Here is a 16,963-nt window from a genome sequence, read left to right as displayed (position 1 = left end):
AATCCTCTAAATTTAAGTTTACTAAATTTATAAAATAAAATTAAATTTTATTTAAATTCCTCTTAAAGGACACAAGAATCTTTGGGAAGTCGTTATTAACAGAAAGAGTTGGAAGTTATCATTTAGTAAAAAATTCCTCATTTTTCAGATAAGAAAACAGAGAAGTTTGCTTCAGGTCAGAGTCACATGATTTTAAATAATCACTCTGCCTTCTACTTTTGTGGGAGATGTTCTTATGACCAAATTTTCTCCCTCAGCCCTGGGTTAATTCTTTTGCACTTAAATGTGACTCTTAGAATTATAGTTTGGAATGTGTAGAATGAAAGGGAATTTAGTTTCCAGCCTTCCCAAGACTGAAGTGATAACCTGTAACACTGTCAACGTTTCCTTATTTTTGAACAAACTTAAAAGTCCAGAAATATTTGACTGTCGACCATGTACAAGGCACGAAGTTTGTAATTTCACAGTGAAATGTGAGAAGAGCCGTCTCTCAAATATTTGATAAACTGGCACCTCGCATGGTATGTACGACAACGGAGAAAGTTCTCTCTTGGCTAGACAACTGAGTGTACTTATTATTTGCCTTAATAAGCCTTAACTCCTCCTGCGGTAAGAGTTCTTTGCATTTCCTCGAGCAGAGGCTAACGACGCGCCCCGGCGTGATTCTTTTATGAGTGGACTTTCTAATTACGTCAGGCCTTCCTGAAGGCTCTCCTTGAAAAGCCTTTCGTTTGGGTACGATGGCAGAGGCACTGGCGGGTTTCCAAGCTTTCTCCTCTACAGGGCCGCGAGCAGGACCACAAAGCTAAGGGACAGACGCCCGCGCTGCCGCGGGCTCCTACCGGAGCGCGCCTGCGTGCCGGAGCCCCTTTGTTGCTCGGCGGCCCTAGTCCGGCTGCGCGTGCGCGGTGGGCCGGCGCCGACAAGTGCGCTGCACCGCGGGCGCCGGCTGGGGGCGAGCAGACCTCGAGCAGCCGCCGCCGCCGCCGCCGCAGCCGTTGCGACCGTATCAGCGGAGTTCAGAGGGCCAGGCGGCGGGAGGCTTCCTCACACGGGGGCTGAGATGTCGTCCACCGCGGCTTTTTACCTCCTCTCCACCCTGGGAGGGTACTTGGTGACTTCATTCTTGTTGCTCAAATACCCGACCTTGCTGCACCAGAGAAAGAAGCAACGATTCCTCAGTAAACACATCTCTCACCGCGGAGGTGAGAAGGGTCCCCAGAACCAGATGGCGGAAGTGGGGGAGGCTCCCCCCACCCCATCCCCCGGCCCCGCGACTGGAGCTGAGGCTCCTCGGCAAAAGGCAGGCGGGTGGAAATACGTGCGAGTCTGAGGAAGGATGGGCGTGTGTGAACTGAGGGCTCCCCTGGAGGTGAAGACAGTGTGAAGGGGAGGTCGCCTGAAGGAAGGAGAGGGTCTTGAAACCGAGCCAAGGTGGGGATCTCTTGGGGGCAGGGAAGTCAGAGGTTCTCCGAAGGAGGAAGGACTGGGGTGAGAATGAAGGGTAAATGGGAGGCTTCTCGGGGAAGGGAAGGACAATCGCGAGGTCTCTTCCTAGCAGCGGAGGCACCAGTGGGGAGCCCCGGGCCGATCCGCGGGTACCCTGCCGGGGGAAACCGGGAACGGATTTGTTCCGAGACAAGCCAGTGGCGGAGCTTGTGGGAAGATGGGGCGAACTGCTTCCAGGGCTGAGGAGCTGCGTGAACCTGGAGCGTGGTGCAGCCCGGGCATCCGCAGTCCCTGGGGGCCGGTCCCAGTTCTCCACCCCTCCATCCCTCCTTCTGAGCAGGGTAATTGAGAAGAGGGGGAATCCAAATTCCCGAGCTGGGGACACTCCCCAAGGTCACAGTTAGAGCTTGAGCTGGACTGGGACAAGAAACTGGGGTGTCCTGATTCCCAAGGTTTCAAACCTCGCACCTGTTTTTTTTTCCCCAAACCCACCTTGCACCCCAGCAGTGATGTGTGGATTTAAAAAAAAAAAAAGATGATTTGGTTTTTTGACAGGAGCGTATTGTTTGAAGACAACAAAGAAGTTTCTTTTGAAACAGTGCTTTGCCAGAAGGAACCTAGGTAGTTCACCCTCTCATTTCTCAGACAGCAGGCCATATCTGCCTTTTCATTATTGTGTAATAATGTGCTTTTATTTTCATTTCAAGTATGATGTAGAAGATGTTGTAAGTTTGCATTATTTCATTCAGTTGTTCTTTAGAGCCGAATGTTGAACTAGGTTACAATTGCTTGGAATTGACTTGAAATGGTAAATTCTAGGAGTTTACAGTCAATTTCATTTAGGACCATGACTCCTTTTTTTAACAAAAATTGGCCAGGAATAGTCAGTTCAGTCGCTCAGTCCTGTCTGACTCTTTGCGACCCCGTGAACCGCAGCATGCCAGGCCTCCCTGTCCATCACCAACTCCCGGAGTTTACCCAAACTCATGTCCATCGAGTCGGTGATACCATCCAACCATCTCATCCTCTGTCGTCCCCTTCTCCTCCCGCACTCAATCTTTCCCGGCATCAGGGTCTTTTCCAATGAATCAGCTCTTCGCATCAGGTGGCCAAAGTATTGGAGTTTCAGCTTCAACATCAGTCCTTCCAATGAACACCCAGGACTGATCTCCTTTAGGATGGACTGGTTGGATCTCCTTGCAGGCCAGGAATAAGGTTTTAAATATCACAGAAGTACATTTGCACGCTGCTGTAAAATCTGTATAATTTTATCAGTTAAACAAACATAGGACTTCCCAGGTGGTCCAGTGGTTAGGACTCTGCACTTCCAGTGCAGGGGGCATGGATTCAAGCCCTGGTTGGGGAATTAAGTTCTCATATGCCCTGTGGTGTGCCAAAAAAGAAAAAAAGAAGAAGAGAAACAGAGTACTAAAGAGTGACTTCAATGCTAGTCTCCCACTCATGAAAAGAGTCAAAGACTTTAAGGGCTCTATCACCAGCTAGATGACATGTTAGTTCTTATTTGGTTTACCTATATTTTAATAGATACAGAGGTAAACTGTAGGTAAAGCCAAAAAACATCTTTTGTGTTTGAGTTGTCCCTGTAGAAGTATTTCCAATGTAGTAGTCCTACTCTGGAGATACGCATTACCTACTGATTTGTAAATCAGTGTTTACTGATTTAAAAAGCTTTCTAAATTGTCATTGTGGGTGATCTAGATTTTATTTCGGAAGAAATAATCTTGTTAACTCTGTAGGATATGATATCTGTTTACAGTCCTGAAGCACTTGGAAGTGCCTGTGTGATAGTGCTTAATATATTTTTTGTTGAGTGTGTATACCAAAGAATACAGTTGAACCAGAGTGATAGAGAATATATTTACTAAAAACCACTTTGGAACTCAAGATGCTAAGTTTCTGGAAAATAATAGACTAGGAAGCAGTCAGCTTCTACTTGCTTTTTATTTTTCTCTTGGACACTGGTAATAGCAAGTGGTGCTATCTGTGCATATTTCTCCATGCATATCATCAACGTTTGGTCTAATTCTCGATCATCCAAACTGCAAATAACCTATTTCATGTAACCCAGGTGTATGACCACTCCAACACTGAAACATTGATCATGATAGGTGTATAAAGTATATACACCTGAATTGCTTTAACTTAAAAAAACTGTTAATGTGTACTGTTACGTGTCTATAAAAGCATTATCACCTGAGTCAGATTCTGGACCTATAACTAGTTAACCTGGGAATAAGCTTTAGTTTTAGTTTCCTTATCTATAAATGTAAACCATTTACCTTGCCTCCCTTTGGGTTGTTATGAGGATTAGGTGTACAGAAAGCACTTTGAATGCCATAAAATTGTTTAGGAATGTAAGCATGGATACATGGGATCACATTCATATTTTGCAGTAGAACTTTGAGTTGAATGAGAAAAAATGAGGTCACCAGTGTAGTTAATGTTTTCAAAGTTTTAATGAACACTTTTGCTTTTTGCTGATTACTTCTCCTTGAAAGTAGAAAATGCTTTGTTTTAAAAATTAAATGGTATAGGCCTGCTTTGTTCTTAGCTAGGTAACATGTAGGTTGTATTGCATTATATTGTGATAGGATATCTGCTTCCCTTATTAGACTGTGAGTCCCTCAAGGGCAGATTTTAGATTTTATTAATGCTTGAGTCTCTAGCCTCTAGTATAAATTGTAACCTACACTTAAAATAATAGCTTATTGTCTGCTAATTATCTACTTTGTGCTAGGTACTTTCCGTGTGTTTCCTTGTCTATTTGTCCAAAGAACACTTTTTGTAACTACAGTATATTGATGAACCCACTCCAGTGTTCTTGCCTGGAGAATCCCAGGGATGGAGGAGCCTGGTGGGCTGCCGTCTATGGGGTCGCACAGAGTCGGACACAACTGAAGCAACTTAGCAGCAGCAGTGTATTGATGAAATACCAATAAGATCAAAGATGTACCCTTTGGATTAAATCAAGAGCAAGCCATACTCTCAAAGGCTATTTTTATTGTTTCTCAATGAAATTGTGAATTTTAATAATATTTTTGACAGTAGATAAGTAATTCATGTTCATTGTATTAATAGAAAATTTGGAAAATATAGAAATAAAAAAAGAAAAAGTAGTTCCTAAAACTCACCATCAGTAGACATAATCTCTGTTAACATTTTGAAGTATATATTTTAAGTACATATTTTGAAGTATGCCCTTTTTAAAAATATTGTTAAATATGTCCTTTAAGTACATACTTTACTACCCTTGGAATCATACTATATATATATACTTATTTCAGATGCCCACTAAGTTAACTAGAGTTAGGATAGCAGGGAAATAACTTTCTCATACTCCCTAACCTATTTCTATGGGCCAATTAAATTAAGCAACAGGGTTTACTAGGGTTCAGTGGCAAAAGAATTAAAAAAAAAATCAACTGATAAAATCCTCACCTGACCTTTTAATCTTTCACCCATGGTTACAAGGCAAAGTATTATCCGAATCTGGGCATTTTGCCACAGATTGATTTAGCAGGTGATAAGTTTGAGGGTAAATATTGCTGATGGACACTGGTTACTTCTGAGTCCTAAACTTTAATTCCTCAAGGAGGAAATTGAAGCATCAGTTTGAGTCTCAGAGTGTCACTAGAAGTGACATTCTGCAGTTGCACCCTGAAACATGTTCTGCACGGCAGGGTATCAGTTCTTTTCAGCTTCTCTCTTTTCTCTCCATTCCTATTTTCAGGGGAATCTTCCTTACTTGTCAGTGAAGACTTTTTTCCCAACTCACTTGTTCCTACTGATACCTTACTAACAGTGAAATCATTCATCCTTTATCTTCCCAGGTGGCATTAGTGGTAAAGAACATGCCTGCCAATGCAGGAGATGTAGGAGATGCAGATTCCATCCCCTGGGAAGATCCCCTGGAGAAGGAAACGATAACCCACTCCAGTATTCTTGCTGAAGAATCCCCATGGACAGAGGAACCTGGCAGGCTACAGTCCATAGGGTTACAAAGAGTTGGACATGACTGAAGGGACTTATTAGCATGCACACATTTTCCTGCTTAATAAAGTAGACTAAAATGTACACAGTTATTTTCAGCAATTGGCTGTACGTGTATCTTAAACTGTATACATATATCTTAAATTGTATACAAACTTAGAAAAATTGAATGTCGTTACAGAAAAATGTGAAAGTATAATCAGATAGATAGCAAAAAACACATATTGCAAAGAGCACACATGAGGTGATTAGTTGGTAAATACTGCCACTGTATCAATATATACTTTGAATATCATCTTTCTGTGCTACTGATGTGTTTAATTTTTTTCTTATATCTGCAAATATAAATCTCACTGATACTTTCCCAAAAAAAAAGAAACAATTCTGCAGTGTTCCAGGGATCCCACATATTGAGAAATGCTCTTTTGTATATACCATCTCTAGTCCTTAAAAGCTCTTTATACTCTTACAGAAATCATATGTACTGTTTCCAAGGTGCACTATAAATATTGAATTAATGTGTGAGTTTAGAAATGAAGGAACTCAGCTTTGTTGCTTGATTTATTGAATAACTCTTTAAGTTGAGATAGGATGATGTCTTCCAACATTAAAATGTTTTATTTGCACTAAACTGTCTTTTCCAGTATCAGAAAATATTTAATTTGGAAGTTCTTTTGTGGCTGGTGCACATTGTCATGTTTGTCATTGGTTTTATAAACATCACACACATACACATATAGCATGTATACAAAAGATGTTGATGGTAGTGGTGATTGGAGGCTAACTGTAAAATGGGTCTAAACAGGTCTACAATGTTTACTGAATGTTTGTTGTTGTTGTTGCTAAGTTGTGTCTGACTCTTTTGCGACCCCATAAACTGTAGCCCACCAGGCTCCTCTGTCCATGAAATTTCCCAGGCAGGAATACTGGAATAGCTTGCCATTTCCTTTTCCAGGGAATTTTCCCAACCCAGGGATTGAACCCGCGTCTCCTGAGTTGGCAGGAAGATTCTTTACCTCTGAGCTACCAGGGAAACCTTGTTGAATGTTTACTGGTATATAAAACATTTGGGAGGTAAAAAAGGAAACTGAACAGATTTTTCTTTCCTTTACAGCATTTACATCTAACAAAAGATACATAAGAGAATGTTTCCTTTACTCTTCCTATCCTAACAGATATTAACCACTCACAAAGTAACTATGAAGCACTATATAAGAGAAGAAAAATTAACATAGAATGAAATATTGGGAAGTATAGCTTTGTATAGTGTTGGAAAGTGATGGTTTCTCAAAGAAATAGAAAATATGAACTGGTGAAGAGGGAGGCAGGAGGACATGAGCAGAGAAATTATAAACAAATTATAGTAGAACAGCATGTAAAATATATACTCATTCTCGTCTACATTTTGTAATTAATTAAAAATTAAACTTGTTTACATGTAGAATGGTTATTTGCAAAGTCAGATATTAAGCCAGACATCCCCTGCTTATTGAGGGAAAAGAAAAATTAATAGCAAGCATGCTTTATGTTACGATAATTGGCAAGAGAAGAAAGTCAAACCATTTCATGAGAGAAGAGCTATCACTAAATAATTCCTTAGAGAGGAGTGGCAGACTTTTAAATTAGTCCCTAAGTTACTCTCCAGGCTTTCACCATATGAATCTAACAAGTAATTTGTGGGTATTATCATTGTGGGATTTATCTTCAAGCTTTGCAAGCAAGTATAAGAATATGGAAATAAGGGACAACATTAATAATTTATCTGTAAAGCTGAAATAAAGAGATATATGACTGCCAGCATAGAAACTGCAGCATAGTTAGTAGTAAAAAGAGTGGAATCTGAACTCATACTGCTTATGCTTGAATCTCAGTTCCCCTTGTTGGCTTATGTGACCTTACCTAATCTTATTTCTGGAGATAGTAATACTTGGCATGATTGTGGGCATTTTAATGAAATAATATAGAGAGCAGTATCTAGCTTCTCTTAATTATTAATATCTTGAGCAATTTTTTAATATTTTATTTAGTACCAGCTATTTCATAAACTTATAAAGTAGATCAAAGGTCTTAAGTAGTAATGTTTGCATAATTAGGGTTTTTTTTTTGCTATAAGGAGCTCATGATTTCAGCCACAGTCAGCTCCAGGTCTTGTTTTTGCTGACTACATAGAGCTTCTTCATCTTCAGCTGGCTCAGATCATGAGCTCCTTTTACAAAATTCAGGCTTAAACTGAACAAAGTAGGGAAAACCAGAAGGCCATTCAGGTATGACCTAAATCAGATCCCTTATGATTATACAGTGGAAGTGACAAATAGATTCAAGGGATTAGATCCAATAGAGTGTCTGAAGAACTATGGATGGAGGTTCGTAACATTGTAAAGGAGGCAATGATCAAAATTATCGCTAAGAAAAAGAAATGCAAGAAGGCAGAATGGTTGTCTGAGGAGGCCTTACAAATAGCAGAGAAAAGAAGAGAAGTGAAAGGCAAAGGACAAAACGAAAGATATACCCATCTAAATCCAAAGAATAGCAAAGAGAGATAAGATAAGAAAGCCTTCTTCAGTGATCAATGCAAAGAAATAGAGGAAAACAATAGAATGGGAAAGACTAGTGATCTCTTTATGGAGAAGGCAATGGCAACCCCCTCCAGTGTTCTTGCCTGGAGAATCCCAGGGACGGCGGGGCCTGGTGGGCTGCCATCTGTGGGGTCTCACAGAGTTGGACACAACTGAAGCGACTTAGCAGCAGCAGCAGCAGTGATCTCTTTGAGAAAATTAGAGATACAAGGGAACATTTCATGCAAAGATGGGCACAATAGAAAATAGAAACGATAAGAACCTAACAGAAGCAGAAGAGATTAAGAAGAGGTGGCAAGAATACACAAAAGAACTGTACAGAAAAGGTCTTAATGACCCAGATAACCATGATGGTGTGATCATAAATGACTAGAGCCAGACATCCTGGAATGTGAAGTCAAGTGGGCCTTAGGAAGCATTACTATGAACAAAGCTAGTAGAGGTGATGAAATTCCAGCTGAGCTATTTCAAATCCTAAAAGATGATGCTGACAAAATGTACATATTGAGTGCTGCACTCAATATGCCAGCAAATTTGGAAAACTCAGCAGTGGCCACAGGACTAGAAAAGGTCAGTTTTCATTCTAATCCCAAAGATGGGCAATGCCAAAGAATGTTCAAACTACTGTACAATTGTGCTCATTTCACATGCTAGCAAGGTAATGCTCAAAATCCTTCAAGCTAGGCTTCAGCAATACATGAACCAGTAACTTCCAGATGTTCAAGCTGGATTTAGAAAAGGCAGAAGAACCAGAGATCAAATTACCAACATCTGTTGGATCATAGAAAAAGCAGGAGAATTCTAGAAAAACATCTGCTTCATTGACTACATTAAAGCCTTTGACTGTGTGGATCACAACAAACTTTGGAAAATTCTTTAAGAGATGGGTATACCAGACCACCTTACCTGCCTCCTGAGAATCCTGTATGAAGGTCTCTGCTTTTTATTTTTGTAAAAAAAAATATATATTATATGTATATATAATACATATGTATGTATACAAAAGCTTTTCTACTACACTTTAGCAAGGCTTGAGAAAGAACATCAAAAAAAAAGATGGAGAAATTAGAGAACATAAACTAAATTAAATGGGAGCACTCAAAATGAAATAGAAAAAGTGAAACAAACTAGGTAAAAGTAAAAGATCATCATACAGTCCAGTTGTTTTTAAACATGGCTGCTCATTAGAACGGAGAAGGCAATGGCACCCCACTCCAGTACTCTTGCCTGGAAAATCCCATGGACAGAGGAGCCTGGTAGGCTACAGTCCATGGGGTCACTAAGAGTCGGACACGACTGAGCAACTTCACTTTTACTTCTCCCTTTCATGCACTGGAGAAGGAAATGGCAACCCACTCCAGTATTCTTGCCTGGAGAATCCCAGGGATGGCGGAGCCTGGTGGGCTGCCGTCTATGGGGTCGCACAGAGTCGGACACGACTGAAGCGACTTAGCAGCAGCAGCAGCAGCAGCTCATTAGAAACATATCTGGAGCTCTGGAGAAAAAAAGCAATTCGTGAGCATTTGTATTTTTCCAAAAATTTCAAGATAATTTTGATATACATCTGGATTTTAAAAAGTGATTATAGGTTTTTCTATTAGATCCTAGTTTTGGTGATATAGAGTTCTATTATTTTTCTGTTGGCCAATCATGATACAATATTGTCATATAATCACAATAGTAAAAGATGTTTATCAGTTTTCATAATCAATAGCCAGACAAAAAATAAAAGATAATTACAATTGCAGGCCATAATGGAAACATGATTAATTTAACAATATAAAATAATTACATACAATTTGGGGGGATCAAGCAGAGTGATGTGATAAGTGGAAGTGCATACATGCACATGTTTTCATCCACCCAATCAGTCAATGCCTTTTGGTTGGTGCATTTAATCCATTTACATTTAAGGTAATTATTGAAATGTATGATCCTTTTTCTCAATTGTTTGGGGTTTATTTTCTGCTCTGTAGGTCTTTCTCTTCTCTTGTTTTTCCTGCCTAGAAAAGTTCCCTTAGCATTTGTTGTAAAGCTTGTTTGGTGGTGCTGAGTTCTCTTGACTTTTGTTTGTGTGGAAAGCTTTTGATTTCTCCATCAAGTCTGAAGGAGAGTCTTGCTGCATAGAATATTCTTGATTGTAATTTCTTCCCTTCCATCACAGTAAATATATCATGCCATTCCCTTCTGGCTTTTGAGTTTCTGTTGAGAAATCAGCTGATAGCCTGATGGGAGTTCCCTTGTATGTTATTTGTTGTTTTTCCCCTGTTGCTTTCAATATTTTATCTTTAATTTTTGTCAGTTTGGTTACTGTGTGTCTTGGTGTGTTCCTCCTTGGGTTTATCCTGCCTGGGACTCTCTGTGCTTCCTGGACTTGATTGACTATTTCCTTTTCCATGTTCAGGAAGTTTTCAGCTATTATCTCTTCAAATATTTTCTCAGGTCCTTATCTCTCTTCTCCTTCTGAGACCCCTATAATGCGAATATTGGTGCATTTAATGCTGTCCCAGAGGTCTCAGTCTGTCTTCATTTCCTTTCATTGTTTTTTCTATATCCTCTTCTGTGGGAGTGATTTCCACCATTCTGTCTTCCAGGTCATTTATCTGTTCTTCTGCTTCAGTTATTCTGCTATGGATTCCTTCTAGTGTATTATTCATTTCTGTTTGTTCTTCAGTTCTTTTAGGTCTTTGGTAAACATTTCTTGCATCTCTCAACCTTTGCCTCCATTCTTTTCCCGAGATCCTGGATCATCTTCACTATCATTATTCTGAATTCTTTTTCTAGAAGGTTGCCTATCTCTACTTCATTTAAGTTGTTTTTCTGGGATTTTATCTTGTCCCTTCATCTGGGACATAACTTTCTGCTTTTTCATCATGATTAACGTTCTGTAATACAGTTTTTGTTTTAGCTGCTGTGAGACTGTGCTTCTTGCTTCTTCTGTCTTCCCTCTGATGCACGAGGCTAAGAGGCTTGTGTAAGCTTCTTGATGGGAGGGTCTGGCCATGAGAAAAACTGGGTCTTGCTCTGGTGAGCAGAGCCTTGCTCACTAAAGCTTTAATCCAGTTATCTGCTGATTGGTGGTGGGGATAGGGGTTGCACTCCCTCCCTGATAGTTTTTTGGTCTGAGGTGACCCAGCACTGGGGTCTACAGGCTTTATGGGAGGATTAATGGTGAAGGCCAAGGGGGACCTTCCAGTGCCTCCGTCCTTGTGGTGAGCCCCTGCCAACCCACCCCTCCACAGGGGGCTCCCCAACATGAGCCAGTAGTCTCCTGTGAGGTCACTGCTCCTCTCCTCTGGGTCCTGGTACATGCAAAATTTTGTTTGTGCCCTCCAAGACTGGAGTCTCTGTTTCCCTCCATCCACTGGAAGAGCTCTAATCAAATCCTGCTGACCCGCAAGGCCAGATTCCCTGAGAATTCCCAGTTTGTCGGATCCTCAGCCCTGAAGAAGGAAATGGCAACCCACTCCAGTACTCTTGCCTGGAGAATCCCAGGGACGGGGGAGCCTGGTGGGCTGCCGTCTATGGGGTCGCACAGAGTCAGACACGACTGACGCGACTTAGCAGCAGCAGCAGCAGCAGGCTGGAAAGCCTGACATGGAATTCAGAACCTTCACAATAGTGCGAGAACTTCTTTGGTATCATTGTTCTCCAATCTGTGGGTCACCCACCCAGCGGGTATGGGATTTGATTTAATCGTGATTGTGCCCCTCCTACTGTCTCGCTGCAGCTTCTTCTTTGTCTTTGGACATGAGGTATCTTTTTTTAGTGGGTTCCAGCATCCTCCTGTCAGTGGTTGTTCAACAGCTTGTTGTAATTTTGGTGCTCTCGCAGGAAGAGATGATTGCACGTTCTTCTACTCGGCTGTCTTGAACCAGAAGCCAAGGTCTCTGCTTTTTTAATACGCTGTCTAGGTTTGTCATAGCTTTCCTTCCAAGGAGGATTAGTCTTTTAACGTCATGGCTGCAGTCACTGTACACAGTGCTTTTGGAGCCCAAGAAAATAAAATCTGTCACTTTTTCCACTTTTTCCCCTTCCATTTGCCACGAAGTGATGGATCAATTTTGAAGCAGAAGTAGATGTTTTTCTGGAATTCCCTTGCTTTCTCTATGATCCAACGAATGTTGGCAATTTGATCTCTGTTTCCTCTGCTTTTTCTAAAGGCAACTTGTACATCTGAAAGTTCTCGGTTCATGTACTGCTGAATCCTAGCTTGAAGGATTTTGAGCACGACCTTGCTAGCGTGTGAAATGAGTGCAATTGTATGATAGTTTGAACATTCTTTGGCATTGGAATGAAAGCTGCCCTTTTCCCTGGGTCCAGTTGCTGGTCAGGGAACAAGAACTCGCATGCCACAACTAAAGATTGCTCATGCTGCAAGTAAGACCTGGTACAGCCAAATAAATAAATAAATATTTTAAAAGATAATTGCCTTCAAAAAGCCTTGTCAGAGTTCAGGTGGATGTACTAGAATTTTAAAAAATTATGATTTAGAAATAAAAGCTTTTTACACAACGTGGGAAGGAGAGAGTAGGATGAATTGAGAAAGTAGCATTGACATATATACATATTCATGTGTAAAATAGATAATTAACGGGAAGCAGCTGTATAATACAAAGAACCCAGTCTGGCATTCTGTGATGACCTAGAGGAGTGGGGTGGGAGGGGGAGGGGGACTCCCGAGGAGGGGGATATGTTTATAATTATGACTGATTCAAGTTGTTGTTCGGCAGAAACCAGCCCGACGTTGTAAAACAGTTATCCTCCAATTAAAAAAAAGAAATTTTAATAAAAGCTCTTAAGAAAATTTTAGGAATGGCATGCATGTAGTAGCACTAAGCTGAAACTCCAAAACTTTGGCCGCCTGATGCAAAGAGCCAACTCATTGGAAAAGACCCTGATACTGGGAAAGATCGAAGGCAAAAGGAGAAAAGGGCGACGGAGGGTGAGGTGGTTAGATTGCATCACCAACTCAATGACATGAACTTGAGCAAATTCCACGAGATAGTGGAGGACAGGAAAGCCTGGCATGCTGCAGTCCCTGGGGTCACAAAGAGTCACGACCTAGCGACTGAACAACAGTGACAGTAGCACTAACCTTAAGTGTACGGCTTCATTTTTTTTTAATGCATGTGTACATCCAAGTAGCCATTACTCAGATCAAAGTATAGAACATTTCTAGAATCCCGTAAGAACCCATTCCCCGTCTACCCTCCTCCATCGCCAGAGGTGACCACTCCTCTGACTTATCTCATCGTTGACTGTTCAAGACAATGGTTTTCAAAGTGTGGTCTGTGGAATTCTGGGAGTTCCCAGTACTTTTCATGGGCCTACAAGGTCAAAACTATTTTTATAAGGCATTTCTTACCTTTTTCACCTTAGTGACATTGGCGTAGTGGGTAAAACTGCTGTTGCTTTAGAACAAATGAAAATACTGGTACAAAATGTAGTAGTAGCCATTGTATTCCTCAGCATCATGCACTGAGAAATTTTTTTTTAAAGGGCAGTTTCACGTAAGAATATCTTTGATGTATTAGAAAGTTATTAATTTTATTGAAGTTCAATCCTTTAGTATATGTAACTTTTAGTATTTTGTGACAAATTTTTTTTTGTGTGTGGGATTACACAAACACTTTTGCTGCATACTAAAGTATGTACATGATTGTCTTGAGGAAAAGCACTTGTGAAGTTGATTGAATTCTGAGCTGAATTAGCCTTCCCCTCCACCCTGCCAAACATTTTTACTTAAAAAACTGACTGACACACTGGTTATTTAGACTTGAGTATTGGACAGATGTGTTCTTGAAAATATAAATATTTCTTCTCATTAGAAGAAAAATAATCTAGCTGCCTTCTATTAAGGCAATGCCAATGATTACTTTTGAGCTTTTAAGCAAGAAGTAGACTTTTGAAAAACTTGTATCGTCCACAGTGAGCTTAGTAGCTTTCCAATTTGATTTTCCTAATATCAGTTATTAATAAATGTGATTTTTAAACAATATTGTATAGTGAAATGTGTCAGTATCTAGAAGATTAGCATGATTCAGTAAATCAATATTTTCCAAAAACGAATGCATTTTATTATAAAACCATGCATGATTGAAAGATCCATTCACAGTTCAAGATGGACTAATCGATTTTCATGTAGTGGAGTATGAAAAGGTCATTAATATGGTTCAGATTCCGAGTTACAGCCAACTTTTAAGAATCTACTGTGTGTTGAATTTCGGTGCAGTATCAAAGAAGAACTTTTCTTTTCCAACTATCTATCTGAAGGTTGATATGTATGTTTGAAGCAGATATGAGAATCTAGCTGCCTTCTATTGTCAGACATTAAAGAAATTTGCAAAAGTATAAAAGAAATGCCACTCCTTAAATTTTTTGGCAGATGGTTATTTTTCATAAAATGTTATTTTAACATGTAATGGGTTTATTATTGTTATTTTCAAGTAATTTTTAAAATTTGGAAGTCAGTTTCTAATATGTAGCCATTAATGGATTTGTTGTTCAGTTGCTCAGTCGTGTCTGGCTCTTTGATACCCCATGGACTGCAGCACACCAGGCTTCCCTATCCTTCACCATCTCCTGGAGCTTGGTCAGGCTCATATCCATCAAGTCAGTGATACCATCCAACCACCTCATCCTCTCTCACCTCCTCCTCCTCCTGCCCTCAATCTTTCCCAGCATCAGGGTCTTTTCTAATGGATATAACCTACATAATCAAAAACTCTTTGAGGTACTCAGTAAGAGTCCTGAGACCAAAATGGTTAAGAAATGCTAGTTTAAGGCATTAACTCTTCTTTTAAAAAAATTTTTTGTAGTATAGTTGGTTTACAGTGTTGTATCAGTTGTACAGTAAAGTGAATCAGTTATGCATATACATATATCCACTCTTTTTTAGATCCTTTTCCCATATAGAGTATTACAGAGTATTGCATAGTATTGCTTAGTTCCCTAAGCTTTACAGCAAGTCCTTATTATTTATCTATTTTATATGTAGTAATGTGTATATTTGGAGAAGGAAATGGCAACCCACTCCAGTATTCTTGCCTGGAGAATTCCATGAACAAAGACCTGGGCAGGCTACAGTCCACAGGGTTGCAAAGAGTCAGACACGACTGAGCGACTAACACACACACACACAGTGTGTATATTTAAGTCTTCCAATTTATGCCCCCCCAAATCCCCTGATAACCTTAAGTTTATTTTCTACATCTGTAACTCTATTTCTATTTTGTAAATAAGTTCATTTGTATCCCTTTTTTAGATTCCACATATAAGCAATGTCATATGATATTTGTCTTTCTCTGACTTCACTCATAACAATCTCTAGATCCATCCATGTTGCTGCAAACAGCATTATTTCATTCTTTCTATGGCTGAGTAGAAGGCAGTGGCAACCCACTCCAGTACTCTTGCCTGGAAAATCCCATGGACGGGGGAGCCTGGTGGGCTACAGTCCATGGGGTTGCAAAGAGTCGGATACGACTGAGCAACTTCACTTTCACGCATTGGAGAAGGAAATGGCAACCCATTCCAGTATTCTTGCCTGGAGAATCCCAGGGACGGTGGAACCTGGTGGGCTGCCGTCTATAGGGTCACACACAGTCGGACACGACTGACGCGACTTAGCACCAATATTCCATTGACTATGTAAGAATGAACTCTTGAATGTAATAAAGAGTTATTGTAATCTTAAGTAAGTAAAAAAAAAAAAAAAGGCTTCATGGAGGAGTTGGGAAGTGAATTCATTTGGATGAAGATTGGGATGCTATGGTGAAGAGAATTTTGCAGGGATATAGCTTGTGTTTAAGGCTTTGATTCTCTCAGAGGTTCAAGAGGGAGCGAACAGATGTACATCTATGGCTGATTCATGTTGATGTAGGGCAGAAACCAACACTATATTGTAAAGCAATTATCCTTCAATTAAAAATAAATATATTTTTAAAAATTGGACAAAAAAGTAATGTACAGTCATTATGGAGGGTTTGTAAGGCTAGAATAGTGTACATTAGAAAAGAAATCTTTTGTATTCTGACCTCAACTGCTGGAAATAACTGATAATAATTTGATTTGTGAATTTTTTTTTTAAGCTGCAATGTGCAGCTTGCAGAAACTTAGTTCTGCACCCTAGGCAGTGAAATCTCAGTGTCTTAACTATTGGATCACCAGGGAATTCCCATACTGATTGTTTATTGTACTCAAAGGCAAGGAAATTAAAAGAACACAAAAGTCAGCTTGAAAGAACTAATAATGATGACTTTGATCACTTAGTGAAAGTGGTAGATGCCAGACTTACATTGTGAAGTTACTCTTTTTCTCTTTGTAATTAATATTTTTGTAGGAAAGTACTTTAAACCTACATAAACACCCCATTTTTCACTTTTCACTTTCATGCATTGGAGAAGGAAATGGCAACCCACTCCAGTATTCTTGCCTCGAGAATCCCAGGGACGGCGGAGCCTGGTGGGCTGCCGTCTGTGGGGTCGCACAGAGTCAGACACGACTGACGCGATTTAGCAGCAGCAGCAGCAAACACCCCATTCCTTATCAGACTTTAAGTCCATTTATTAAAATGGGTTCAGAATATCCTATTTTGTTCAGTGGTTTAAAGTCTGTTACTGTCATCATTTTGATTCTGACATTGTCTCAGGTTTGGCCAGTGAGAGCTCTTTCAAATTGGCTTCTGTGTCCTATTAACTTGCTTGCTTTCTGTCACAACAAGCAGTCAGTAGTTTAACCTAATCTACAAATAAGCATTTTTTTCTTTTTGGTGGTATTCTTGAGTGCTTTGTTCTTGAATATTACCTGTGTATGACATATTTCCATAGTTTTTGACTAAGATAGGCACTGACGGGACTTTTAAAAATCAGTTAACCTCAAAAAGACCACTTACTTTGGAAAAAAAACTTTATTTTCTAGATTTG

General features: G+C 40.0%; 1 protein-coding gene across 4 annotated transcripts in view; it reads left to right on the top strand.

Annotated features, from left to right (window-relative positions):
- Positions 1-915: 915 nt before the first annotated feature.
- The window catches only part of GDPD1 (glycerophosphodiester phosphodiesterase domain containing 1), a 50,084-nt gene continuing 34,036 nt past the window's right edge, over positions 916-16,963 (top strand). For 2 of the 4 annotated variants that reach the window (XM_081585080.1, XM_081585079.1), the window contains exon 1: positions 916-1,205. In XM_081585080.1, the coding sequence (XP_081441206.1) occupies positions 1,064-1,205 (142 nt within the window). In that variant the 5' untranslated portion in view covers positions 916-1,063. Of the gene's footprint in view, positions 1,435-11,718; positions 11,792-16,963 lie in introns of those variants that run through there. The other 2 variants (XM_081585083.1, XM_081585082.1) reach the window with 2 other exon arrangements.

This window comes from Giraffa tippelskirchi, chromosome 3, assembly GCF_054371585.1.
Source record: "Giraffa tippelskirchi isolate mGirTip1 chromosome 3, T2T-mGirTip1v1.2.pri, whole genome shotgun sequence".
Taxonomy (NCBI): Eukaryota; Metazoa; Chordata; class Mammalia; order Artiodactyla; family Giraffidae; genus Giraffa; species Giraffa tippelskirchi.
Note: the sequence above shows the minus strand (reverse complement) of the source record. Positions and strands in the feature narration are given on the sequence as shown.